The sequence below is a fragment of the Aedes albopictus genome, chromosome 3 (assembly GCF_035046485.1).
Source record: "Aedes albopictus strain Foshan chromosome 3, AalbF5, whole genome shotgun sequence".
NCBI lineage: Eukaryota > Metazoa > Arthropoda > Insecta > Diptera > Culicidae > Aedes > Aedes albopictus.
Genome location: NC_085138.1, coordinates 11,308,047 through 11,333,893, shown reverse-complemented (window position 1 = coordinate 11,333,893; position 25,847 = coordinate 11,308,047). Strand labels below are relative to the sequence as shown.

At 38.5% G+C, this 25,847-nt stretch overlaps 3 protein-coding genes across 4 annotated transcripts; all 3 read left to right on the top strand.

Annotated features, from left to right (window-relative positions):
* Window positions 1–3,151: 3,151 nt before the first annotated feature.
* On the top strand, window positions 3,152–7,859 carry LOC134283930 (angiopoietin-related protein 1-like). The gene is made up of 2 exons (XM_062859446.1): window positions 3,152–4,050; window positions 6,986–7,859. The coding sequence occupies exons 1-2, from the start codon at window positions 3,242–3,244 to the stop codon at window positions 7,089–7,091; spliced, it is 915 nt and encodes a 304-aa protein (XP_062715430.1). The 5' UTR covers window positions 3,152–3,241; the 3' UTR covers window positions 7,092–7,859.
* A 3,524-nt stretch (window positions 7,860–11,383) lies between these two features.
* LOC134291774 (fibrinogen-like protein A) lies at window positions 11,384–15,293 on the top strand. The gene is made up of 2 exons (XM_062859937.1): window positions 11,384–12,531; window positions 14,964–15,293. Exons 1-2 carry the CDS (start codon window positions 11,576–11,578, stop codon window positions 15,040–15,042), a joined length of 1,035 nt encoding a protein of 344 aa, XP_062715921.1. The 5' UTR covers window positions 11,384–11,575; the 3' UTR covers window positions 15,043–15,293.
* A 5,141-nt stretch (window positions 15,294–20,434) lies between these two features.
* On the top strand, window positions 20,435–23,621 carry LOC134291927 (ryncolin-1-like). 2 transcript variants are annotated; one of them, XM_062860380.1, is made up of 2 exons: window positions 20,435–21,948; window positions 22,747–23,621. In XM_062860380.1, exons 1-2 carry the CDS (start codon window positions 21,464–21,466, stop codon window positions 22,850–22,852), a joined length of 591 nt encoding a protein of 196 aa, XP_062716364.1. In that variant the 5' UTR covers window positions 20,435–21,463; the 3' UTR covers window positions 22,853–23,621. The 2 variants fall into 2 exon arrangements, with proteins under 2 accessions (XP_062716364.1, XP_062716365.1); XM_062860381.1 differs by having other exon boundaries at window positions 22,724–23,621.
* The last annotated feature ends 2,226 nt before the right edge of the window (window positions 23,622–25,847 follow it).

The following is a 25,847-nucleotide window of genomic DNA, read 5'->3' as shown; positions in this document are numbered from 1 at the left end:
AGTTTCGCTTTGCTTTGAAATCTTCACCATCCGAATCCATCTCCAGTACTTGGCGATGTTAGCATCACTGCATGTCGAAACTCCTTCTTCCATATTGCGTGTTATTTTATTTTGCACCATGATCATATTATCGCCCCCTTAATGCTAGAACTAGGTAACTCGTTTTGGAAAATACGGGTACAAATGGCTGGTAAAACTTGTCCTGCTATAAAACAAACACTTTGTCGGTCTTAAATGAAGCATCATTATGTGTTTCTGTAGTTTTAATTGACAAACTGTTGTTTATTGTGGTGAACGTACAGGTGTAAACAAATTGCTCGCGATTTCGCAAAACCAGTTACCTAGTTCTAGCATTAAGGGGACGATATATTGCACCATCATTGTACTGTCATTGTAATATTATGGATTTCATTATCATGTCTATGTCAATGTACTATATTCAGTATCATATCGGCTAATACTCCACAAATACTAAACTCAAATTGACGAAAAAATTCGCCAATATTTCATTTCCACTCGTTTGAAGTATTTTGTATAACACGAAAACTAGGTAGAATGAGTCTTAGATGCAAACAATTGTAACTATTGCTCAAGAATGTTTGAACTTTGTTCAGTTCAAAATTTCTAACGCGTACGAGCTCCAAATTAAACGCCAGCAGGGTATCGTGGAATCCGCGAAACTGAAATGGCTATACCTCCACCATGTTTCCACAGATTTCAAACATTTGGTGCTCATAAGATTCAGAAACTTTTCTACTTTTGAAATCATTTCTGAGCGTACCAGTCCGGTCAACATGGGTTTTGGAAAATCCAGATTTCCAATCATATAATTTAATACAATACAGTAACAGAGTTAACGGCATGAACCATCGGAAATCATAAAATTGCCTAAACGAATAGAGTCTGGTCGTCAGTTCATCAGTTGGCCATTCCTTATTAAGTTTCTCAAGGAACCATGACAGGAAATAAAAACTTTCTTATACTTCACCCCTCCTCAGCCCAATAATGTATTAAAGTAGGAGATTTTCGGGTTTTCAGAACTCCGGGGACTATACCGCTTTATTCGCGTCGACAGAAATTATTTCCCATATATGTCAAGCAATAAGCGATGATTATTTTAATTCATCGCCGACGTTTTGATCCTCGAGTTTGGATCTTCTTCGGGGCTCGAAGTTTAACAACTTGTGAAGTGCTGAACTTCGAGCCCCGAAGAAGATCCAAACCCGAGGATCGAAACGTCGGCGATGAATTAAAATAATCAACGCTTATTTCTGTGACTGCAAGCCGAAACCATTAGAAGTTACACCAAAATCAGTCATCCTATGAACAAATATGTCAAGCAATGTTGTGCGTATAGGAGTTCAGAACCGAATTGCAGCACCACAGTGTGAATGCGATCAATTTGCGTTGAAGTTCATACTCGGCACACTGCGATCATATATATTTCTGGAACTCGATTTGAAAAGGTCGTATGTGCTTTTGTCGATTAAAAATTCGATCAGTTGGATTCGCTTATTATAGCAAAAACCGTTGAAATTGAACAAAGTTGATACATACAGCAGAATCATCACAAAACAGGCTTTCCGTTCCATCATTAAAAGTCTCCAAAGTATCTTCCATATTGCTACTGTTGGGTACGCTACGTCAGAGCCTGTTCTACCCCGCGTGCCCCATGTAGACAAAGCAGAATACTCATTCTCGCCACGCCCTGCGCCTGTCAAAGGGACTGATAGCAAGCCGAATGAGGAGAAGACAAACGCTAACTGAATAACCGATGACACCGAAACAATAGATGGACGGAGTGAAATTGGTCGCTACGAATATTTCGGCTAGTAATAATACTAGAAAATAGTTCAAATTGCACCTTGAATTCGATATTTTCTTTATTTTTAACATTAATATCGTATAAGGTATTGAAAATGCTATGAAGTTATGTGAAATCCTATTGTGGAACTCCTGAAAGATTTACTTGTGGATCTACAAGTGAAAATCTCGGCTAAATTTCTGTAGACATTTTAGAGGAAAAATCTAGAAAAAAATCATGAAGCATTTTTTTTTCTGGACAAAAAATTTGCAAAGTGAAATTCCGAAAGGTATGCTCGCAAACAATTCGAATAATATTTTTGGAGGAATTCATGTAGAAACACTGCATTTGATTGCTATTGACTCAAATTGAAAATCGTTTTCTCTGGGGGTTCAAAATTCAGCATTTTTTCCTTTTCTAGAAATTGATTGCTAGGTGCACTGCACACTGATAACATATTCGAAGTGTGTTGACTCAGTGTGTTGACACTGTTGAGAGAACAGCTGCGCAAAGCATTTGATAAGACTACGGATTTCTCTCACTTGTTGGCGTGATTGTAACGGTTTGGGCAGGGGTTCCCAACTTTTTGAGGTGGCGACCCCCTTAAAAATGTCAAAACATCTGTGGCCCAATGAAAATTTTAAGAAAAATATATGAATTAAATGAACGAAACCGAGTGTTTTGGGTGCAATGACGTAGTCAGAAACTAACTGTGGGAGGTATTTTCGACGATCAATGATACGTTTTTTTTTTGTTCGACACTCACATTTCGTAAACAATGATGTCGACGCAGCCGATTTTTTTTTTCTGACGGCGTTTTATACCGAAAATTTGTTCCTCAAATTGTGGCTCTCGGAGATGACGGTATAAAAAATATAGAACTGGTATAATTTGCATAAAATAGAATAAAAATTTTACATTTTGTTTGGTAACATCGCGCCCCCCTGGACTGGTTTCACGGCCCCTCAGGGGGCCGCAGACCACCGGTTGGAAACCCGTGGGTTAGGGGTTTCCCAAGAAAATGTGTCATACTTTTATGCGTAAACCATGGTTGCGTGTATAAGCGATGCGATAAGCGCACGGGTTTTCAGTAGGACCATGTTTAGGGTAACGGATTCTATTCTCAGACGGTCTAGGATCTTTTCGTAACGGAAATGTCCTTGATGTTCTTCACTTCGTGCCTGTGACACGAACTCCCTTCTAACAAAATATACGAAAACTAAAGCAAGAAAACTATGACCTATGTTTTAATAGGGATGTTAATGGGATTGTGGTGAAGATGAGTGCGCTTACCCTATGTTGTGCAATACGGATCGCATTTGAGAGTATAAATACCGCAGTTGTAAGCAGTTCAATGTTGCAGTATATTCAACATCAACAGTCGTGACAAGACGATCTTGTCGCTCTGATGACGTGTTGACTCGTTAAAAATCAAAAATGGCAGTCAAGTTTGTCATTGTAATTGTTGCGTTGGCTCTTTGTTGCGCGGCTGAACCGGTGAAATGCGGACATAATAATCTCACAAGAGAGACAGTTAGTGGAAGCTGGTTTGGTTTTGAGCTGCTGATAACCCGACTAGAAATTCTCGAACAGAAGTTAGAAAAATTTAATATTCTCGAACAGAAATTGACAAAATTAGATATTCTTGAAACAAAGTTAGCAAAATTAGATACTCTTGAACAGAAGTTGTCCAAAGTGGACCATACATTGCAGAAACAGGCAAAAACTGTATTCTGGTCATGTTCGGAAGAACCATCCAAAATTTCGGGGAAATATCGACTTCAACCCGATTTCTTTAATCAACCGTTTGTAGGTTTTTGTGAACAGGAAAAACATGGTGGTGGATGGCTCGTAATTCAGCATCGTTTCGATGGATCGGTTGATTTCTACCGCAATTGGACGGACTATAAGAATGGGTTTGGAAAAATTGATGGCGAGTTCTGGATAGGGCTCGAAAGGCTGCACATGTTGACAAAGGATAAAAATGTGACTCTGATGGTGGAAATCGAAGACTATGATGGCAATTATGGTTATGCTAGATATGATGAATTTGAAATTGGTGATGAAGATACAAAGTATGTGCTCAAACGAATAAGCGGGTATTCAGGGACTATAGGAGATTCGATAATGCTTAATGACAGGGGGCGCATGTTTACAACGCGTGATAGTGATAATGACATAAACAGAAGTGAAAATTGTGCAATAATATCAAACGGAGCTTGGTGGTATAATAATTGTAGCCTTACGTAAGTATATCAACAAAAAATCTTAATATATAAAATCGTGCTAATTTCATATAGGTAATGGTATCGAGAACCGAGATAAAGCATTTAATCTGAAAAATATTAAAAAGTCTTCGCTCTTCGGTTTGGTTAAAGAATTTTCGCAAGACCCGATTTTTTGATAAATGTTTTTTTATCTGCCCCCTCAAAATGAAAAATCCAGCTAAAAAATTGAGGGGTGGGGGCGATCAGAAAGTCATAACAAAATTATAACCAATTGAGTTATTTATTTCAAAGATTTTTCATAACAGAATGAGTTAAAAAATTCGCCGGTTAGGTGTTAAAATAACAAAAAATATAACTGAAATTGCTCTAGCGAAAACAAGTGTTGATACAATTTTAACAAATTTATAACAACGTGAGATATAATAAATAATGGAATGATTTATAAATTATAACACGTGTTCTTGTAAATTAGATATAAATATATTTGGTAAAAATTAATTTGGGTAAAATTTAACTCATTTTTGGGTAATTTTTATTAAGAGTTCAAGAGTTATTTTAAGCGAAAAGTTTTTTGTATAAAAAACTTGCCCCACGTAGTATATAAAAAACCCACATCCAGACGGGAATCGAACCAAGGACCCCAGCTGTCACATGCAATCCGGCGCCTTCATCAATGAGGCCATTGCAGCACTTGAAGTGAAGGGCGGTATATGATCAAGTGGTTCTTCGTTTCGGCGGCTGGTCTAAAAATAGACTTATTTGTCCAACGTACAGGAGAGAGAAAACATGACGTCACATAAAAGTGTTCTTGATACAATTGATCTCAATTACGTCATGTTAGGATTTAATAACAAAAGTGGATATAATTTAGTTATAATTGTAACTCAAGAATTTGCTCTCCATTCGGCATGCTTTATCTCATGATTCAGACCAGAAATAAATGTCGCATCGTCATCAAAGTTGTAGAGATAGTTAATGGCTCTAAAACAGTGAAAAAAGTGGTATACAATTTCACCTTCTCTTGGTGCTAGCGAGCAAATAAATTAGAACATTTTGACAAGTGTTATTAAATAATTATCTAATGTTTCTCACCATCAAGGAAGTTCTTGCCTATGGCAAAGTTATGCAGTAGTCTGGTGGTTGGAAATTTCACCATTTCGTAGCGTTAGGGTGCATTTCTGGAGATTGTCAGATTTAGATGGCTTGTGAAATACAAAATGAAGTATTTAATGCACAATTTTAACATTACATGGTACAAGAATTGACAACTATGTAATGAAATTCTGTGGCGTTTGCTTTGCCTCGTAATCTCATAATATGATGTTATTATTATTATATTATTATATTATTTTATTATTATATTATAATGTTTTTATTTTCAGCAAAAAATAGTTTAAACACGAAATTCCTCCGCTAGTTGAAAACATCTGTTCGGCATTTGCTTCGGCATTTGCTCAAGATGCATGACGATGTCCATCAACATATCGGTAAAAAAGAAATAGCCTTGTGCCATTGATTGGTTTTTCAAAAGCTTTTAACATAGTTTCTTATTTTGAGCTACTGCACAGATTACCACATCTATTTGATTTCAGTTGAGATTTTGTTTGATTGAGTAAATCCTATTTGAATAACCGCTTTCAAATTGTGGAAGTTAAAGGAAATCATTGAAGCCTGATCGGTACTTTGTCGGGAGTGCCACAAGAATCGGTTTCAGGACCATTGATGTTAGCCTTATTTTTCAACGGCCTTCCTTCATCTTTGAAATTATGTAATACCCACACCACATATTTGCAGATGATAAGAAGCTGTATTTCTGCTGAATTAATATGGACGTTAATTGCATGGCAATGAAACGTGTCTAACGACATGGCGTGACCAAACTAGATATAAATTTCAAAGCTCCACAAATAATTTGTTATCAATCAATTCTTCAAAAACTAAGGTGATTTTCATTTGCAGACGACTAATTGATCCAGTTGTAGGGTATCGCGCCACTTGGGCGGTGGCTTCTATATTCGTCTGTTTCCCACTATAACTCAGTCAATTTTGAACCAATTGACTTGAAATGTTGTACACGAGTAGATACTATACCTATCTCACCGCATTTCAAAAATTGTGTCAATTGGTTCAAATTTGACTGAGTTATAGTGGGAAACAGACGAATATAGAAGCCACCGCCAAAGTGGCGCGATTCCCTATCATGTTAATTCAATAACAATGATTTAACTTCTAATTTTACAATAATTTTGAATGGGACTACAAACTGCAAAACCTATGGAGGATTGTGAAACTTAAAACTTACTTCAGGAATTTTAACAGTTTCAATGAAAGTTATCCTTTTCATATCCATTTTGTTACCTCACTTATCATAGCTTCATGTGATCGTTTGAGAGTTGCATTAACCCTAGTAGGAAGTTGGGGTGAATATGACCAAGACAAGCACGCTGAACGTACACTACGCCTTCGTGGTGCGAAAAACCAAACATCTTAGTAGGGTTAAATCACTGCATACGTTGGTCATTAACTGCATTTTCAAAACTATAGCTGAGTTTGTTATAATGTTCATATAAAGATGATCAAAATGAATTTTACAAATAGTCAAAATGAAATTTGTATCAGCCTAATGAGTACTTACGAAAGACTTATTTTTGAGGTATGACTGAATTTCATAATGGGTTTTCATTTATGTATTGCTTATGGCTATTTGCATGAGTGTATGAGTATAATAACTAGCAATAGCGAAATCAAAGTTCATTTTGCCTTTACCTTGCCCTCAACCCCGTTCATCAACGCATGATTAACAACACACTATGCTTAGAGACCATAGCGCTGACTAAGAAGGACAAGGACAACATTAACTTTGGCTACGCTGGAGATAACTATCTAGAATTCTTATAAAGCACTCCTAAAAGGCATTCACCGAGAAAAAAATCTTTTCTATCATTTCTTTTAGTAATCCAAACGGGCCATACCACAAGAAAGCAGAATGGCCGAAACTTTTCTGGCGTCACCACAGAGGCGGAGTTGCGTTGAAGTTCTTCAGAATGATGATCAAATAAACACAATTTTTACATAAATAGTGCACGGCTATTGTCATACATTCCTTATATCAAATAAACCCTCATTTATTGATAAACATTTTAACAAAACTGGAGTGATATATCACGGCATTTCGCACTCAAAAGCATCTAACAAGAATCACTTTCGTGGCAAAAGAAATCCAATTGTTTTGGCAGGGTTCTAGTTTGTTTCCACCCAAGTGACACACATGTTACAGAAGAGTCACGGCAGTGCAGGTTTTGGCTACGCAGAAGCAACCGACGATGGTCAGCTCAGCGGTAATATCCGGGAACCTCGGAACCATCGGAGGATCGAGGTAGTACATCACGAGAAGGATCGGTTTTGATCGGCAGCTAGTAAGTCTTTTTTGCCGGGAGAAAATCCATTCGACCAGCAGTTGCCTGTTTTCAGGTCGTCCAAGCCCCGTGAGCAACCAGACCAGACCCCGCATTTTCTCTGGTTCTTACGGCCTTTCATGCGACCGTAGACGGCTACGTAACTCCGATCTGACACATGCTCGGGATATAGTTAGAGCATAGGTTCCTAAACTTTCAGGTGCGTGACCCCCTCTGGCCAACAGACATACTTTTCGCGACCCATCACAGACATTCCCTCGTTTGTTGTCTGTTACAGTAAAATCTTCGACTGTCCCTCGTGACCCCCTGAATGAAGGTGGACGACCTCCCTTGGGGGGTCGCGACCAACAGTTTGGGAAACCGTGCGTTAGAGATAACCGCACGGCGCCAATCCAACCACCACTCCGCACGAGTCGTACATTTATCCAACAAGGCTTGGTTGGATAAATACGAAGAATACTGAAAAAAAAACTAGTTTTGAAACAAGTTGCATACCAAATTCTATGCAATATTTTTTCCATTATAAAACTCATTTGAGTTGCATAATGCTCATTATGCAACTAGTTTTAAAGAGACGAACCAGCCAATGGCTGAGAGTCTCTATAATAAAGTTAATTTAATAAATCAGCAAATAGTTTTCATAATGCAACTCATTTCAGTTGAATAATGAACCAGTACGGAAAAGTTAGTCATTGTGAAACAGAAATGAGTTATATAAAATGTCAGAAAGTACAGTACCACGTATGAAATGCGTGTTCTAATTGTATATTGTTTCGTACTTCTAGACTGCTGCTGCGTGCATATGGGTGCTTTGCTTTGTCTCATATCACAAATGAAGATTTAACGCATTTTGAGGTGACTTTATAACCTTCACTGGTTTAGTTTTTAATAATAAAAGACACTGAAAAAAATAATTGGGACATGAAAAAGTTTTAGTTAGAAAAACTTTTTTTCCTTAAAAGTTCCCATCTTGTGATATATGGACGCTTGGTAATTACCTATCTTAAAACAAAATGTCATCGAAATAAAAAAAAAAAATTAAATTGACTTTGAGTTTTTAAAAATATTTTTTAGTGTAGGGCTCATTCTGGATTTTTTTTTCAATATTTTTTACTTAAAATTTGATTGATTTTGTAGGAAAAGTCATTTTTTTATTAAACATATTTGAAAAAACCAAAAAAGTTTAGCCCTTTTTGAAAGTCAGTCTAGACAAATCTTGAAGAAACTAAGCATATGCTGCCAATTCCGAACACGATTTGGGGCGCAATTCGTCACAGGAGGGAAATAAATGAGGTACTCACGCTCGCACTCACCGTGCAGAAAGCGAGATCTGACAGCGCAAAATTTGCATTCAATTTTCTGTATGTGAGTGTTTTCATCAGTGGTGGCGAATGGGGCACTCGCTCTCACAAGCTACCGATTGAGACGAATGGCCTGTCAGCACGAGCAATGAATGATTGGGAATGATACTTGGTTGGGTCGTTCACTGTGAGTCAAAATTCAACCATCGCGCAACAATAATGACAATGTTGCAACCTGTATTTGTTGCGACAAACAAACCCATGCGACATAAGTTTGTCCCAACTTGAAAATAATGGGATTAACATCGTACACCACGAGTTAAGAGATTTTTAAGCCTTGCATTGCGATTTTCGAACGATAACTTCGAGTCGGTAAACACTGCAACTCTGGTGAAGCTTTATCATCAAACAGTTTCGACTTTGGGTTAGCAATAATTGATTATTCACGAGTTGAAAAGTACGCAACAAATTCAGCTTCCGTTTTGTCTGCAACAAACAATTTCGAGATCATGTCATTATCTGTTACCAGTAGGGATAAAGAGTAATCGTCGCACCTTCTTTGTTGCTTGTTTTGAGCCTCTTTTGTCTGACAATTCTCTTCACTGGTCGTTCACGAATGGAGCTCACGGACTCTGTCGGTTCTCACAACGAGGATTTTGAAAATGACCTCCGCAGTCATTCAATTTCGACTGAAAAACTGGCACTGAAACTGATATTTAGCAGCATTGGCTCATAGAACACATACTGAGTCGGAGGAGCAGACTTTGTCCCAGTGGAGACGTTGCGCCAAGAAGAAAACTGTGTGATCTATTCCAGAAAATTCATCGGAAATGCTTCCACAAATTCCTTTGGGATTGTTTTTCAGATGTTCCCTCGGCAATGGGGCACGTTCGGTGTAGTACTAGATTTGTAGTAATGAGCTGAATTTTGGTATGGTGAGAAGGTCAATTCTCCGTTTCTTCAATGAAATGGTGCAAAAAGTGTGGGTGTTATGATTCCTTGCCTAATTTGATGCTGTTTGAGCAAAACTTTGGATAACTATGTTGTTTATGTTGCAAGAAATGGAGAAAACAACAACACTGTTGCTCAAAGTTTTGCTCAAACGGCGTCAAATTAGGCAAGGAATCATAATACCCACACTGTTTGCACCATTTCATTGCAGAAACGGAGAATTGACCTTCTCACCATACTAAATTTCAGCTCATTACTACAAATCTAGTACTTCACCGATCTGTCCTATTGTTCCGGAAAATTTTTCAAAAACTCCTCCGGCAACAGAATAACAATTTTCTTTAAGATTTTTTTCCGAATACTCTTCCGGAAGTTCCTTCCTTGTGCAAAGGATGCTCAATGCACATTCCTCTCAGAATTCTTCCAAAAGTTTTCCCAAGATTTTTTCATATTTTTTTTTAAGATAATACTTCGAGTCCCTCCAGAAGTTCCTCCGGAGATTTTCCCGCCGAAAATTCCTTCAGAAGTTTCTCCGGATATTCATTCTGAAATTTATCTGAAAATTTGTCCAGGAATTCCCGAAGGATTTTTTCCCGGAGTTGCTTCGTGATCTTTTCAAGATTTTCTTTGAGAATTGTACCAGAAGTTCTTCCAGGAATTGTGTTGCATATTTCTCTGAAAGTTCTTCCTGCAGTTCCTTTCGGAATTCTTCCGAAAGATTCTTTGATAATTCTGCCGGAAATACTCCAGAAATTTCTACTAAAAAATTTCCTGCAGGAATCGTTTTGGAAATTGCAGAAGTTTCTGCTGTGAATTAACAGAATCTTGAATTTTCTTCAAGAATTATACCAAAAGGTCCACTGAGATTCGAACTCACATGAGCTTCTTCAAGAGGAGCGGCACCCATTTTCTGGATTGAATTGCAGGAGCAATTTTCGAAAGAAATTCTGTTCTTTTAAAAACTCCTGAATGATTCACTTGTGGATCTACAAATTAAAATCTAGGCTACATTTCTGTATAAATTTTAGGGAGAAAATCTTGAAAGAAATATCGAAGCATATTTTCGACAAAAATTTTGCCAGGTGAAACTCCCAAAGGTATGCTCGCAGATACTTCAAATAATATGTTTGAAAGAATTATTGTAGAAGCACTACATTTTATTGCTATTGACTTAAGTTGAAAATCGTTTCCTCTGGGGGTTCAAAATTCAGCATTCCCCCTGTCTAGAATAAGAATTTGGGAATTAGAAGGTTAAAGTGTGCAGGCATCAGTGTCCATTATCAATTCTGCTCGCTTCATATTTGTATCAAAATTTATGGTATGTAGGAACTGATAACATATTAGAAATGTGTTGAGAAAATAAATGTGCAAAGCATTTGATGAGACTATGGAATTCCATCACTTTTTGGCGTGATTGTAACGTTTGGGGGTTTCCCAAGAGAATGTGTCATACGTTTATGCGTCTACCATGGTTTTCCACATAATGTGATAACAAGTGCGGTAAGCGCACGAGTATTGAACTGGAACACGCTGAAGGTGATGGGTTCTATTTTCGGTCGGTCTGGGATCGTTTCGATATTGTCTTGTTTTTCTTGGGCATAAAGTACCTTCGTGCCACACATGATATACACATGCAAAATAATTATTGGCAGAGAGAAACTCTCAGCTAATAATTTTGCAAATGATCATAGGACACCAAGTTGAGAAGCTGGCTTTGTCTCAGTTAGAACGTAACACCAAAAAGAAGAAGATGAAGTGATAACAAGCAATTAATCTAGTGTATGAATACTTTCCTGAATCATTTGCTTGCGAAGTAATCATATTTCAAAAACAGTCGATGTTTGTACCGATATTTTCATTCGGGTCCCTTCTTTCATGAGTGCGGTTACCCTATGTAGTGCGAAACAGATAGCATTTGTGATTATAAATACCACAGTGGCTAGCAGTTCAATGTTGCAGTACATATATTCAACATCAACAGTTTCGACAAGACCATCTTGCCGCTCTGATGTCGTTGTTTCTCAGAAACTAAAAATGGCAGTCAAGTTTGTCATTGTAACTTTTGCATTGGCTTTTTGTTGTGCGACTGAACCGGTAAAAGGCGAAGATTTTCATCTCAAACGAGAGACACCTAGTGGGAGCTATTTTGGTTTTGAGCTGCTGATTACCCAACTAGAAATTCTCGAACAGAAGTTGGAAAAAATTTATATTCTTGAACAGAAATTGACAAAATTAGATATTATTGAACAGAAGTTAACAAAATTAGATATTGTAGAACAAAAATTATCCAGAATGCAAAAGGCAACGGTGAATACTGTATTCGAGTCATGTTTGGAAGTACCATTCAACATTTCGAGAAAATATCAACTTCAACCCGATTTTAACGAACAATTGTTTGTGGGTTATTGTGAACAGGAAAAGTTTAATGGTGGATGGCTCGTAGTTCAGCATCGTTTCGATGGATCGGTTGATTTCTACCGTAACTGGATGGACTACAAGAATGGATTCGGAAAAATTGATGGAGAATTCTGGATAGGACTTGAAAGGCTGCACAAGTTGACGAAGGATAAAAAAGTGAGACTGATGGTGGAAATCAAAGACTATGATGGCAATTATGGTTATGGTAGTTATGATGAATTTGAAATTGGTGATGAAGATGAGAAGTATGTGCTCAAACGATTAAGCGGGTATTCAGGAACTTTAATAGATTCGATGAGTATTACCAAGGGAAGAAAGTTTACAACGCGAGATAGTGATAATGACGAAAACAAAAGTGGCAATTGTGCACAAATAGAGAAGGGAGCTTGGTGGTATAGTAGTTGTGGCAATACGTAAGTATATCAACAAAAGTTCTTAACATTTAAAATCGTACTAACTTCATAGAGGTAATTGTGGCGATAATCGAAATCACGGTGAAAATTTGAATGAAACAGTCAATGAATTGCCATCAATTAAATTTAAGTTTAAACAGTGAAAGGCAGCCGTGAAGAGAAGACTGTATTCTTCCCTAATTTTTGGATGTCGGCCTCGTAGATTTGCTAGACTTATAGCGAAATAATGAAATAACGACAAATAAGTACACTGTGGTGCATAATTGATTGGACAAACGCTGATTTTCATACAAAATGGCCTAGTTCGAGACGCTGTAACTATGGTTTGCTTTGATTCATTAAGTTCAGTTTTTAACACGATACTACCAATTCTTTATTACATCAACGAACCCAACCTAAAAATGACTGACAAATCTCAGGTCATTTTGACAGATGTAACATGAGCATGAATAGGACGGCAACAAGATAAAGTAGATCCACTGTTTTTCGTGCATGTGTGTGGTCTGTCGAAATGACCTGAGAAGTGTCAAACATTTTCATGGCTAGCTTTGTTGGTGTAATGAAGAATATGCTGAATTTTACGAATACGAAGTACAAGATATTCCGGATTCAAAATGGCTCAGTTGAGAAATCGCTATTGGGCCAAATTACACGTGAATTGCATCATTTCATCCAGAATCTAAATCCATGGCTAGCTCAACAAGTTTCCTAATTCGGCTGATGAACTTCATTATGAAGCAGAAGCAAGAAATCATAAAACAACATTATGAAAACATTATCAAGCTCAGATGAAATCGTTAACTGACACTATGGATTTGTAAGGTTTTTTTATCTGTATTAACGAGATGTTTAGCCCTAGGCTAGTTCATCTCGGGACCCACGCTTTACTTCCCTTCCGAAGGAAGAACCCACATTTTGTGAGTTTGTCGGGAGTGGGATTCGATCCCAGGTCCTCGGCGTAATAGTCAAGTGTTCTAACCATCACATCACGTCCGCTCCACAGGATTTGTAAGGTTTCATTTGAGTTCAAACGAGAACATTTTGAGTTTCATAATGTGAGCTTATGAATTCATGTTTGCTTGTTTATGATTTCATAACGTACCGGTCCCTGGAACTGGTCAGTTTCAATCTCCCATGAGCAGCCGTGGCTCAGGCATAACCGAGTAGATGTGGGCGAGATCCTTGCGAGATATCGCAGTTCTTGGTAGAAGATATATGGAGGCAATACTGAGGGTTTTACCTCGGATAGTCACCTCACATGCGACGGCTTCAATGCTTGTCATCGGTTAAAAAATTGACACTGTAAAATAAGTGATGCTTTTTGATCCCTAAAAGCACCCCTCCGTACGAGTCGGACCAATAAAGGCGGATGGTATTAAAATCGGAAAAAAAATTTAGACACCATCATGTTAGCCATATTTGAAACAGCGCAAAAACATCGCATTGTACTTAAATTGTTAACTTAATATTTGATTGTCGCAACCTGCGACTCGCAAGGAGAGGACTTTTAGGAGGCAGCTGCTTCAAATGAAGCATTCTTTGGCAATATTCTTCACGGAATTGGAAGCATTGAAGATGTGGACGATGGTTGGTTCTCTCAGCAGCTTCGCTTTCTTCGCACTCCGCCGTAGATGGTACGCAAAATGAACTGCGGCTCCGCACAGAGGTCCAATTTTGAGAAAAGCTGGCAGAAACTCAATTTTTGAACATGGTTTATATGGGATACAGTATATTGAGCATTCATCCTTAATACCAGGAGCACTAACTGGCATTTAAAAAAAAATGGAAATATTGATTTTGTATCTTGTTACAGCACTGAATAGCTGCTGATGGAAAAAGTGCTGAATTTTTGATAAAAAACACAAACAAGTTCAACCACTACAAAAATCTATTGATATAAGTAATACAATTGTTTTCGAAAGTTTATTTGTAAGTTCTTGTGTATATCAGACATCTGCAATGGAGCAAGGGGTCAAAATAACACTTTTGGCTTCAAAATTGACATTACATGTCATTAGTACGAAAAATTCTTACAGTTCGACTTCAAAGTGTCTTACAAATCGCTCCCCGCTACTCCCCGCGGGGAGATTCCGTTCAAATTCTCGTTTATGTATGCAGAATCGGTTAAAGAAAAATGCAACTACCAAGAGCTGCCAAAACAATAGCGCCATGTTGATATGTGTATAGTAAAATAGTATGAAAAACATCAATTTTGTTCGGATTTTGTTCGAAGAAAGCGACAAAAAAAGAAAATGTCTTTAAAATGAAATTGAGCGCTAAATCAACTAACTATGATTTGGCAATTTTCGCCAGGTATTTTCAAATCCGGACCACTATGCTCCGCTAGTAATAGTTGTTTAGAATCCTAAATATAATGTACTCCGAAAAGGCACTCAACAAAGAAAACTTCTTTTGCATTTTTTTTTTAATAGCAATCCAAACGGACCATTCAACAACGAAGGAGACTGGAAGAAAATTTACTGGTACACTGCAAAATATTTTTGCTGGTAATCAGCAAACTTTGCTGATTTTTGGCGTGCTGATTGCATTCAGCAATACAAATTACTGAGTATCAGCAATTATTTTTCAACTTGCTGAACCATCCAGCAATTTTGACAGTTGATCAGCAAAGTTGTGCTGAAATTCAGCAAAAATGTTGCTGAAATTCAGCAATTTCTTTTGCTGATTTTTGGCGTGCTGGAAGCATTTCAAAAATTTTGGTGTGTATAGTCACGGAAAAGGATTTGGTTTAAATTACTTCAGAATGATGATTAAATAAACACAATTCAACAAAAATAATACAAGGCTTTTGTAATACATTCACTATATCAAATAAAATAAGCAGTTAAACCAAATTCAAGTGATATATCACTGCATGATGCGCTTTTAACCGTCTGTAGGGTCCACTTCCGGAAGCAACTCTCGCAACGGCAAACTCCAGCTCTGCAGTTCAGAAGCTTTCTCCGGTCGTTCGGATACACCAGACTTCCCACAGGTTCGCTGTCCGTCGTCCGCCGACGCTCCACTTCATCGCAACTGTCACTCTACACACTCATTCGTAACTGCCCAATTCGCACCATCTACACACTAAATGTAAACATAGAGAGTGCATGCCAGTACAAACTCTACACCGTCTACAAAAATCCCCCTCGCTCTGATTTGTTTCTACCCAAGCAACACGCATGTTACAGAAGAGTCACGGCAACGCAGGTTTTGACTACGCAGAAGCAACCGATGACAGTCAACTCAGCGGCAATATCTGGGCAATACTTAGGAACCATCGGAAGACCGGGAGAAGATCCATTCGACCATTTTTGATAACAAATTCATTAAAAGTTTTTAATTGCGAGACACCTTGGGCGTTAACGGGTTAGCAGCACTATAAAACATGAATCATTTCAGTAGGAATTGCGTGGAGCGACATGTTTTCTGTCGAAAGGAGCCGAACAGAACACAAAATTGTTGTAGTGAACACAAGATATAAGGCCCACCTTATTAAATTTCATTTGCGTGATAAAATGAAAGCCCCTCAGCAAAACTTTACACATAGTCAAAGCTACGTGAGTATTACTACCTTTTTTGCTGTTTTGGGCAAAGAACGTTTAAAAATTATGCTACGTTCGAAAAGAAAGACATTTTGTTACAATCGCCAGTTTTTAAAACATTGTAGTAGGATAGGATGTTACATAGAAAAATATCACGCAAAACGAGAATTCATTAACTGTTGAATGACGTCAGTCGTAACGCTTCAAAGGAAGTGCAGTGAATCAAAATTCAACCATCGCGCAACAATAACGACAATGTCGCAAACTGAATTTGTTGCGACATTCTACCCAATGCGACATAGGTTTGTCCCAACTTGAACAGAATAGGACAAAGATCTTGCACCACGAGTCAAGGATGGGATCATTGATTTGCAGCTTCATTTGCAGCTACAATCACTTGCTGGTAACTGGCTACAGAAACATCGTATCAAAAATCAATGTATTGAACACTTTTTCATTTTTGTTTTTCCTAAAACTTTGTAGAACAATGTACTAGCGTAGCATCAAAAATTAAGTCAACAGAAACCAGCAAACGCAACTCTCCACGGCGTGAATGTAATTTACATTCACGGCGTGGAGAGTTGCCTTAACAGCTCGCTCGCGATCTTGGTATGCGTGTGCGACCCTAATGTCATTCGGCAAATTTTCAGATAAAACTACAAGGTTAAATTCATTCACACATTGTTTTTTTTGTTAGCATGCTTCTGAACTGAGTTAGTAGCAAGTGAATGTAATTCTTTGCAAATCAATGATCCCATCCCTGCCACTAGTTTAGAGATTTTTAAGCCTTGCATTGTGATTTTCGAGCGGTAACTTCAAGTCGGTAAACACTGCAACGTGTTGAAGATGCAATTTCAAAATGTTTCGATTTTGGATTAGTAATAATTGATTATTCACGAGTTGAAAAGTATGCAACAAATTCAGCTTCCGTTTTGTCTGCAACCAAAATGTTCGAGATCATGTCATTATCTGTTACCAGTAAGGATAAAGCGTAATCGCCGCGTCTTCTTTGTTGCTTGTTTAGTGTTCATTTGAAAGGTTTTTACCCTTGTTTTTGTTTCAGTGTATATATAAGTGTGATGTATCACCTTTTCATAAAACTGTACCAGATATACTATCACTGCAATAAAAATGTGTTATCATAAAATATTTTGTATGAGTTTTCCGATTTTTTTTTTGAAAATTTTCAGGCCTCGGCTAAATGAATGTCTATCACTGTATTTGTGTCAAAATTTATGCTTGATACGAACTGATAACTCATTCGAAGTGTGTTAAGATGTAGATGAGACTATGGATTTCCCTCACTTGTTGGCGTGATTGTAACGGTTAGGGGTTTCCCAAGAGAATGTGTCATACGTTTATGCGTAAACCATGGTTGCGTGTATAACCGATGCGATAAGCGCTCGGATTTTCAGTAGGACCATGGCTAGGGTAACGGATTCTATTCTCAGACGGTCTAGGATCTTTTCGTCATGCGAATTTCCTTGATTTTCTTCACTTCGTGCCTGCCACACGAAATTCCTTCTCACAAAATATACGAAACAAAAGCAAGAACACTATGTACCTATGTTTTAAATAGGATGTAAATGGGATGGTGGTGAAGATAAGGGCGCTTACCCTATGTTGTGTGAAACGGATCGCATTTGAGAGTAGAAATACCGCAGTGGCTAGCAGTTCAATGTTGCAGTACATATATTCAACATCAACAGTTTCGACAAGACCATCTTGCCGCTGTGATGTCGTTGTTTCTCATTAGAAATTAAAAATGGCAGTCAAGTTTGTCATTGCAGCTTTTGCGTTGGCTCTTTGTTGCGCGGCTGAACCGGTGAAAAGCGAAGATGATAATCTCACAAGAGCGACAGCTAGTGGAAGCTGGTTTGGTTTTGAGCTGCTGATATCCCAACTAGAAATTCTCGAACAGAAGCTGGAAAAATTAGATATTCTTGAACAGAAGTTAACAAAATTAGATAATCTTGAAAAAAAGATAACAAAATTAGATATTGTGGAACAAAAGTTATCCAGAATGGAACAGGCAATGGCGAATAGTATATTCGGGTCATGTTTGGAATAGACGTGTGCGCCGCCGCGCCGCGCCGCCGTCGCCGACGTTTTTTTCACGCCGCCGCCGCCAGTTGAATTGACCCGGCGCGCCGCTGTTCATATTTTTCCACGCCGCCGAACAAAATTTCTCACGCCGATAAGAAAACGACAGATTTTTTTTTCTCAACAACCTATTTAAATATGATACCAATAACAGTGTTAATTTTCAAACAATTTCTATTTGCTTTCTTTGTGCATATTAGACATATTTTCCTAAAGTTCTTATCTTGTGATTTTTTTCGTATTTTTTAGTGATTTCATTTAATGATTTCTTACAGGAATATGTACTGTGAAAATCCTCATTCTTTTTTAAGTACTAAGCGAGACTCTTTTGAAAACCATAACGGATTATCAACAAAAATCTTGGCAGTATTCTCATTAGGTCCCTAAACACATTCTCCTGCATATTCATTTTATATCTCTTGGAAGATTTTTATGGCAATTTACGAATGACATTCTTGGAGGCATATATTCCATGAAATCTTAAGAAATTGCTATACAGGATCCTCCAGAAATTTCACCAAGAATTCTTCTAGAAAAACTTTTAAAATTCTTTCAGAAGTTTCTCCAAGGATTCTTAAAAAATCCGTATGTTCCTTTAGAAATATTTTGCCTTTAGTTCCTCCATATTTTTTTCAAAGAATGTCTATGGAGGATTTATTAAAAATTTCATTAAATAGGTCCCGTGAAAATGGTTTATTATTCCATTGCTTCTTCTATAAATTTTTCCATGGAGTTTCTCCAGGAAATTCTCCAGAAGTTCTTCCATTATTTCGTTCAGTAATTTATGTAGATATTCTCTGTGATTTTGCAAAAATAATAATCAGAGATTCCTTTAAGATTTCCTCTGCATATTCCTCGATGTATTTCACGGGAAATTCCTCCTAAAATTCTTCCAAAGAAAACATTAACATTTTTACTCGGATTCCTTAAAAAAATATATGAAAATCTTCAGTAACAATTCCTAGAAAGTTTAACATAGGGAAACTTACAAATAGAAAGTTTAACATAGGGAAACTTTCCTATTTTCGGCCGTTTTGTTCTCTTCATCATAGGGATTTTAAAGATCTATTGAACCCAAAATTGGTATCATTTCACAATTAAGCTGAATTATTCGACCAAGTTTCAAGTATTTTAGCCGAAAAAACCCCTCATGACGAAGAGAACAACCCTGTCGATAATACCCTTAGTCACCCTATACTCCTTTGGAAATTTCTAGGAACCTTTAGAGTTAAAGTAATCCTCCAGACATTCTTTCAGGGATTCCTTTAAAAATGTGTTCGTGAATTCCTCCTGGAATTCTTTCAAAACATCCCCATGAATTTTGGTAAGCGGTTTCTCTTGGATTTTTTCTGCATATTTATTAATACATCCTTGTAGGGTTTCAATCAAGGGTTTCTAAGGGCGAGTTTTCAGCAAATTCTTTAGCAACTCTTTCTAGAACTATTTCAGAAAATTCCCTGGGATACTTTCACATAATCCTGCAGGAAACCGTTCAAGCATATCTCTATGGATTTCTTTAGAAATTAGAAAGACAATATATTCAAAAATTCCTCCAAGGGATGTTCCTTAGAAATTCTTCCATGGACTTTATCTAAATCTTTTTAAATAATTCCTACTGAAATATCACTTAAGACTTCTTCAGGGTTTTTCATGGTTGCCAGTAAAAGATTACCTCAAACATTTTTCCATGGATTTTTTTCTTTTTAGAATTTTCAGCGGTTCTATCAGAAATATTTCCTTTGAGATGTCCCTCCACAGATATTTACAGAAGTATTTTATGAAACAACATTAACCATCTTGTACCGACTTTTCGAACCCTCTAAGCAGAATACCCTCTTCGAATGAGTGTAATTAGTTTTGTACCTTTTAATTCCGCCCTAATTGCTTTTCCTTTGACAGATACGCGTATTTCGACTACCTCTTGTAATCTTTCTCGGTGTCAGTGTTAGTGTCAGATAAACAATTATGGCGGAATTAAAAGGTACATAACTGATTACACTCATTCGAACATGAACAATGTTGATGTTACTCTTCGCGAGTTACCTGATGAAATTGCTAAAGAAATGTTTAAAAATTTCCTGATGAGATTAAAACTATTTCAGAAACAATCATTGGAGGAGCTCCTGGAAAAGTCTCTGGGAATACCTGGATTAGTCTAAAAGTTCAGTTGATAGGATGCAGTGGCTTAATTTCTCCAACAGAGGAGTAGGAAAAAAAAAACTCCTGGAATGGCTTTGGGGGATTTTTTAATCGATTTTTATGAGACATTTCGGAAAAAAAATCAAGGAATAATCCTGAAGAAGTTTCTTGATCCTTGAAGGCATTTCTGAAGGTCATCCTTGAGAAATTTCTGTATTAAATCATGAAGAAGTTGCTGAAAGAATCCTTAAAAAAAATCTTCGGAGAAATGCTCGGATGAATTTGCAGACAAAGGGTACTAGAAGAACTCTTGAAATCTCCTAATGAATCTTTGAAGGATGATTTGGAATAAACCCTGAAAGAATTTTTGGACATACCTCTGGATTTTGGAAAGAATTACTTACGCAATATCTGAATTATATTAGTAAATGGAATTCCCTGATGCAATTTCCCTAGAGGAAGTTGTATACTTGAAGGTATCGTAAAAAAATCTATAAATATGTGTTTTTTAAGGAATCTCTGAAACAATGCGTGGAAAACTTGTGAATACTGTGCAGTAATTCCAAGAAAAAAAATCTTGAGATATTCCTGGATAAACATTAAGAAATAAATAAATCCTAATATGATTTCTAAAGAAACTCCTGAACTAATCTCTGAAGGGATTTTTTGGGGGTCTCCGGAAAAGAATCTGTAAGAATCCCTGAAGGAAGGTTTCTAAAAATCTCTAAAGAAGCTTACGATCCCACTTGTGGATGAATATCTGAGGATCTTCTAGGAAGTCCCCTGGAGGAACTCCTCAAATATTCTCTCTTAAATTAATAGAATAATTCTTATGAGGATAATTTTTATTGAAACTTCTGATTTACATACGTTCAAACCTTTCACACAAAATAGATGCAAATTGTAATATTGTTACAAGAAATAAATGATTCTGGATTGACGTTTTTCAATGGCTAAAAAATTCACTTCATTAAAACATATAATAAAATATTTGGTCCCGCCGATTACGCCGCCGCCGCCGCCGCCGAATAGGACGTACGGCGTGACGCCGGCGTCGCCGCCGCCGCTGCCTGATTTTGGTATACACGCCGCCGCCGGTGGAAACTGCATCGGCGCACACGTCTAGTTTGGAAGTACCATTTACAATGTCGGGAAAATATCGACTACGACCCAATGTCAACGAACAGCCATTTATGGGTTTTTGTGAGCAGGAAAAATTTGGTGGTGGATGGCTCGTAATTCAGCATCGTTTCGATGGATCGGTTGATTTCTACCGCAACTGGACGGACTATAAGAATGGATTTGGAGAAATTGATGGTGAGTTCTGGATAGGGCTCGAAAGGCTGTACAAGTTGACGAAGGATAAAAATGTGACTCTGATGGTGGAAATCGAAGACTATGATGGCAATTATGGTTATGCTAGATATGATGAATTTGAAATTGGTGATGAAGATGCGAAGTATGTGCTCAAACGAATAAGCGGGCATTCAGGGACTATGGGAGATTCGATGATATTTTTGGACAGGGGGCGCATGTTTACAACGCGTGATAGTGATAATGATATAAACAGCAGTGAAAATTGTGCACAAACGAATAAGGGAGCTTGGTGGTATCATGATTGTAGCCTTACGTAAGTATATCATCAATAATTCTTAACATTTCAAATCGTGCTAATTTCATACAAGTAATGGCACCGAGAACCGAAACTATGGATAAAACTTGAATAAAATAGTCAGCTCTCAATAAATTATCATCAATCAAATTGAAATTTAAACAGTGGAAGGCAGCCGTGAAGAGACGATTGTGTTTTCTTTTTTTGCAAATTGTTGGTTGTCGGTCTCGTAGGTTTGCTAAGCTCATAGTGAAAGAAAGCAATAGTAAATAAATAAGTAGATGATGTCGCCTGGTACTTACGGCACTGAGTAGGGTTCTAGAAATTTCCCCCTGGCTTACGAAAGTGTTTCCATGTCACATGGACATAAGACGCCTTATCCAGATATTTCTGGATATTTAGTTCAGTTTTGTTCAGTTCTTGCAAAATACCCTGCTCATCAGCGCGTGACTAATCGAGCACACACTATGCTTAGAGACCATAGCGCTGACTCAAAAGGGCAGAGGCAAAATGAACGCTGGAGATACACCGAGAAAAATTTCTACTCAATGACTGAGTTGGCCTTACTCAGAAATCGAAACATCCTTTGTTCTATTACTCAGTTTCGGCTAAAAGTGGGACAACCCATTGGCAATGGGTTGTCCCACTTTTAACGAAAACTGAGTAATAAAACAAAGCATGTTTCGATTTCTGAGTAAGACCATCTCGGCCACTGAGTAGAAATTTTTCTCAGTTTGACTACCTAGAATTCTTATAAAGCACTCTTAAAAGGCGCTCAACTCAAGAAAAACAGTTTTTTGGTATCTTTTCTTTTAGTAATCCAAACGGGCCATACCACGCAGAAGGACCATTGAGGAGAATTTTCTGGTTTTATCACAGAAGCGGAGTTCCGTTGAAGTTCTTCAGAATGATGATCAAATAAACACAATTTTACAAAAATAGTGCACAGCTATTGTAGTTCATTCCTTATATCAAATAAACCCTGCTGTAACAAAATCACCTCCATCTCTTTCAGCACATTTTATCAGATTGTAAAATTACAGGTTGTCTGCAGTGTGGAGCTTGCCTACAACTTTGCGTGCAAGAAATTGTTTTATGTGAAATCGAATAAAATGAAATGGAAATTTAAACTTTCTAATATTTATGTCAAGTGTAGATTTCAGAATTCATTTCTGTGTATCCCTGGCAATCTTTGTCTTACCTACTGCATTTTTAAAACGTTGCTCGCGCACAACACGAACGGTGTGCAACGTTTCAACCCTGGTTTGTGCAGTCGCCGTTCCCACTCTGCTGTTGACCCTGTTTCCATAGGCGATTCCCAACAAATCCATCCGATCCAACCCCGCGTATCGCACATACAACTAACCTCGAGTCGCCACGAGTATTTCGGCCATCCACACTAACAAACCCCATAGGGCCCATATAGCCAAGGCGGTAAACGCACGGGTATTCAGCATGACCATGCTGAGGGTGACGGGTTCGATTCCCGGTCGGTCCAGGATCTTTTCGTAAAGGAAATTTCCTTGACTTCCTTCGGCATAGGGTATCTTCGTGCCTGCCACACGATATACGCATGCAAAATGGTCATTGGCAGAGGAAGCTCTCAGTTAATAACTGTGGAAGTGCTCATAGTACACTAAGCTGAGAAGCAGGCTTTGTCCCAATGAGGACGTTATGCCAAGAAGAGAGAGAGAGACAGTAACGTGCTTACTTTGGACTCCGCAAAACTCTACGATCGCATAAAGTTCGCCGTAACACGAAGTTAACCATCTACAAAACGCTGATTAGACCGGTCGTCCTCTATGGGCACGAAACATGGACCCTACGTGCAGAGGACCAACGCGCCCTTGGAGTTTTCGAACGGAAGGTGTTGCGTACCATCTACGGCGGAGTGCAGATGGAAGACGGGTCTTGGAGAAGACGAATGAACCACGAGCTGCATCAGCTGCTGAGAGAACCAACCATCGTCCATACCGCGAAAATCAGGAGGCTACGGTGGGCGGGTCACGTCATCAGGATGTCGGATAGCAACCCGACTAAAATGGTTCTCGAGAGTCATCCGACCGGTACAAGAAGACGTGGAGCGCAGCGAGCTAGGTGGGTCGACCAAGTGGAGGACGATCTGCGGACCCTACACAGAGTGCGGAACTGAAGACAAACAGCCATGGACCGAGTGGAATGGAGACGGCTACTATGTACAGCAGAGGCCTTAGACTGATCGGTAAGGTAAGTACGGCAAGTAAGTAATGATCGCAGTGGTTGCTGAGACCCCCTGAGAGGCTTCCGAGACCCCTCGAAGCCCCTGAAATGCCCCTTAAGCCAAACGGATCCCATTAAATGTCTCAGAGACCTGCTGGATCGCCTCTGAGCCGACATGAATCACTTCTGAGACCCCTTAAAACGGCCTTAACGGCCTTAAGACCTACTGGAATACCCCTGAGACTCTCTGAAGCCCACATAGGACCTCCTTAGACCCCCTGAAATTCCCTTGAACCCCCTGGGAATCCCTTGAATCGCCACTGAGATCTCCTGGTTCCCCCTGAAAGCCCTAAAACGCCCATGAAACCCCACAGGACGCCTCTGAGTTCTTATGGTACCCTCTGAAACCCTTTGGGACACCCTTAAACGCCCCTGGGGTCTCATGAACCCTCTGAGACCTCCTAAATTGCGCTTGACCTGCCCGTCTTTCTCCAGAAACTTCTATAGAGATCAAATTGGAAACTCCATTAGGAATGTCCTCAGAAATTCCTTAGTGATTCCTTTAGAAATTCCTGCATGGATTCCTCCAGAGATGCTTGCATACATTTACATAGAGAATACTCCAGGATCTTCTCCACGTTTGCTTTATTGTCGAGGAAATACATGAACCTCGGAAGTTCTCTCAGAATTTCCTCCGTCAGTTTCTCCAGAAATTTGTTCATAAATTAAGAATAACAGTTCTGTATGAAACTATGATGGATATACATATCATTTTTTTTAAATTTTTGACCGCAAGGGGTCCCATGGGGCGTTTCTGGTGTTCCCAGGGAATTTAGAGGGGGTACCAGACCAGATGATCTTTAGGACCCAACCCAAGTAACCAAAAGTTCAGATAAAAGGGTACTTTATAAGCTAAGCAGCTTGTTCGAGGTCGCTCATTAGCCTTCTAAGCAGCTTCATTTTTAAGTAATTTTGGAACTTGAAAGTTCACATAAGCACGCTGGATAGCCTTCTAAGCAGCTTCTGACAGAACTTTGTCAAAATTCATGCAGAAACAAAAATGTGTTTCAGAATCACACCCTGTTGGTGGGGGTTTGTGATTCACGTCTGGAAATTGCTACTGATAATTATATTTTCACATATGACGCTGCTATGTAGATTTGAGCTGGATCCTCCTGCGTGATAGCCTGCCGACTTACCGCTGCGCTGCTGAAGACACTTGACAAAGTCAAGCTAACTTCACTACTGTACAAATGTGCAAAACTAGCTGCCGACAGAAAATCGACTCAAGTCAGACTTTACCTACTGTCCACTCAATCGCAGCTGTAGCACTGCGGTAGAGCGTAGGGCTCTCACGCAGCGACTATCGGTTCGAATCCGATGGGCGGCAATTTTTTTTTGATCAAGCCTAGTTTTCATTGATTTGATATATTCACATTTGTCTTTTATTCGTGTACGCTTAAACAGTTGTTTTCTGTAAAAGAAATAAATTTAATCTTCATTGAAACACAACGCTACTGAACTGAACTTCTATGAACTTGAAAGTTCCGACAAAGTTCCGACATAGCATCTTAAGCAGCTTTAAAGTTCCGCGAAGTTCAGATAAAGTTCCGAATGGAACTTTCTGGCTGCTTAAGAGGCTAACAATTAGCCTTGCCGGAACTTGTGACCGAAGTTCCAGCAAGGCTCATCGTTAGCCTCTTAAGCAGCCAGAAAGT

Excerpts from the sequence above, each read along its gene's own strand:
- LOC134283930 (XM_062859446.1), top strand. The coding sequence starts at position 3,242 with ATGGCAGTCAAGTTTGTCATTGTAATTGTTGCGTTGGCTCTTTGTTGC. Across the intron at positions 4,051-6,985 it reads TATAATAATTGTAGCCTTAC|TAATCCAAACGGGCCATACC; the intron begins GTAAGTATATCA and ends CATTTCTTTTAG.
- LOC134291774 (XM_062859937.1), top strand. The coding sequence starts at position 11,576 with ATGAGTGCGGTTACCCTATGTAGTGCGAAACAGATAGCATTTGTGATT. Across the intron at positions 12,532-14,963 it reads TATAGTAGTTGTGGCAATAC|CAATCCAAACGGACCATTCA; the intron begins GTAAGTATATCA and ends TTTTTTTAATAG.
- LOC134291927 (XM_062860380.1), top strand. The coding sequence starts at position 21,464 with ATGTCGGGAAAATATCGACTACGACCCAATGTCAACGAACAGCCATTT. Across the intron at positions 21,949-22,746 it reads TATCATGATTGTAGCCTTAC|TAATCCAAACGGGCCATACC; the intron begins GTAAGTATATCA and ends CTTTTCTTTTAG.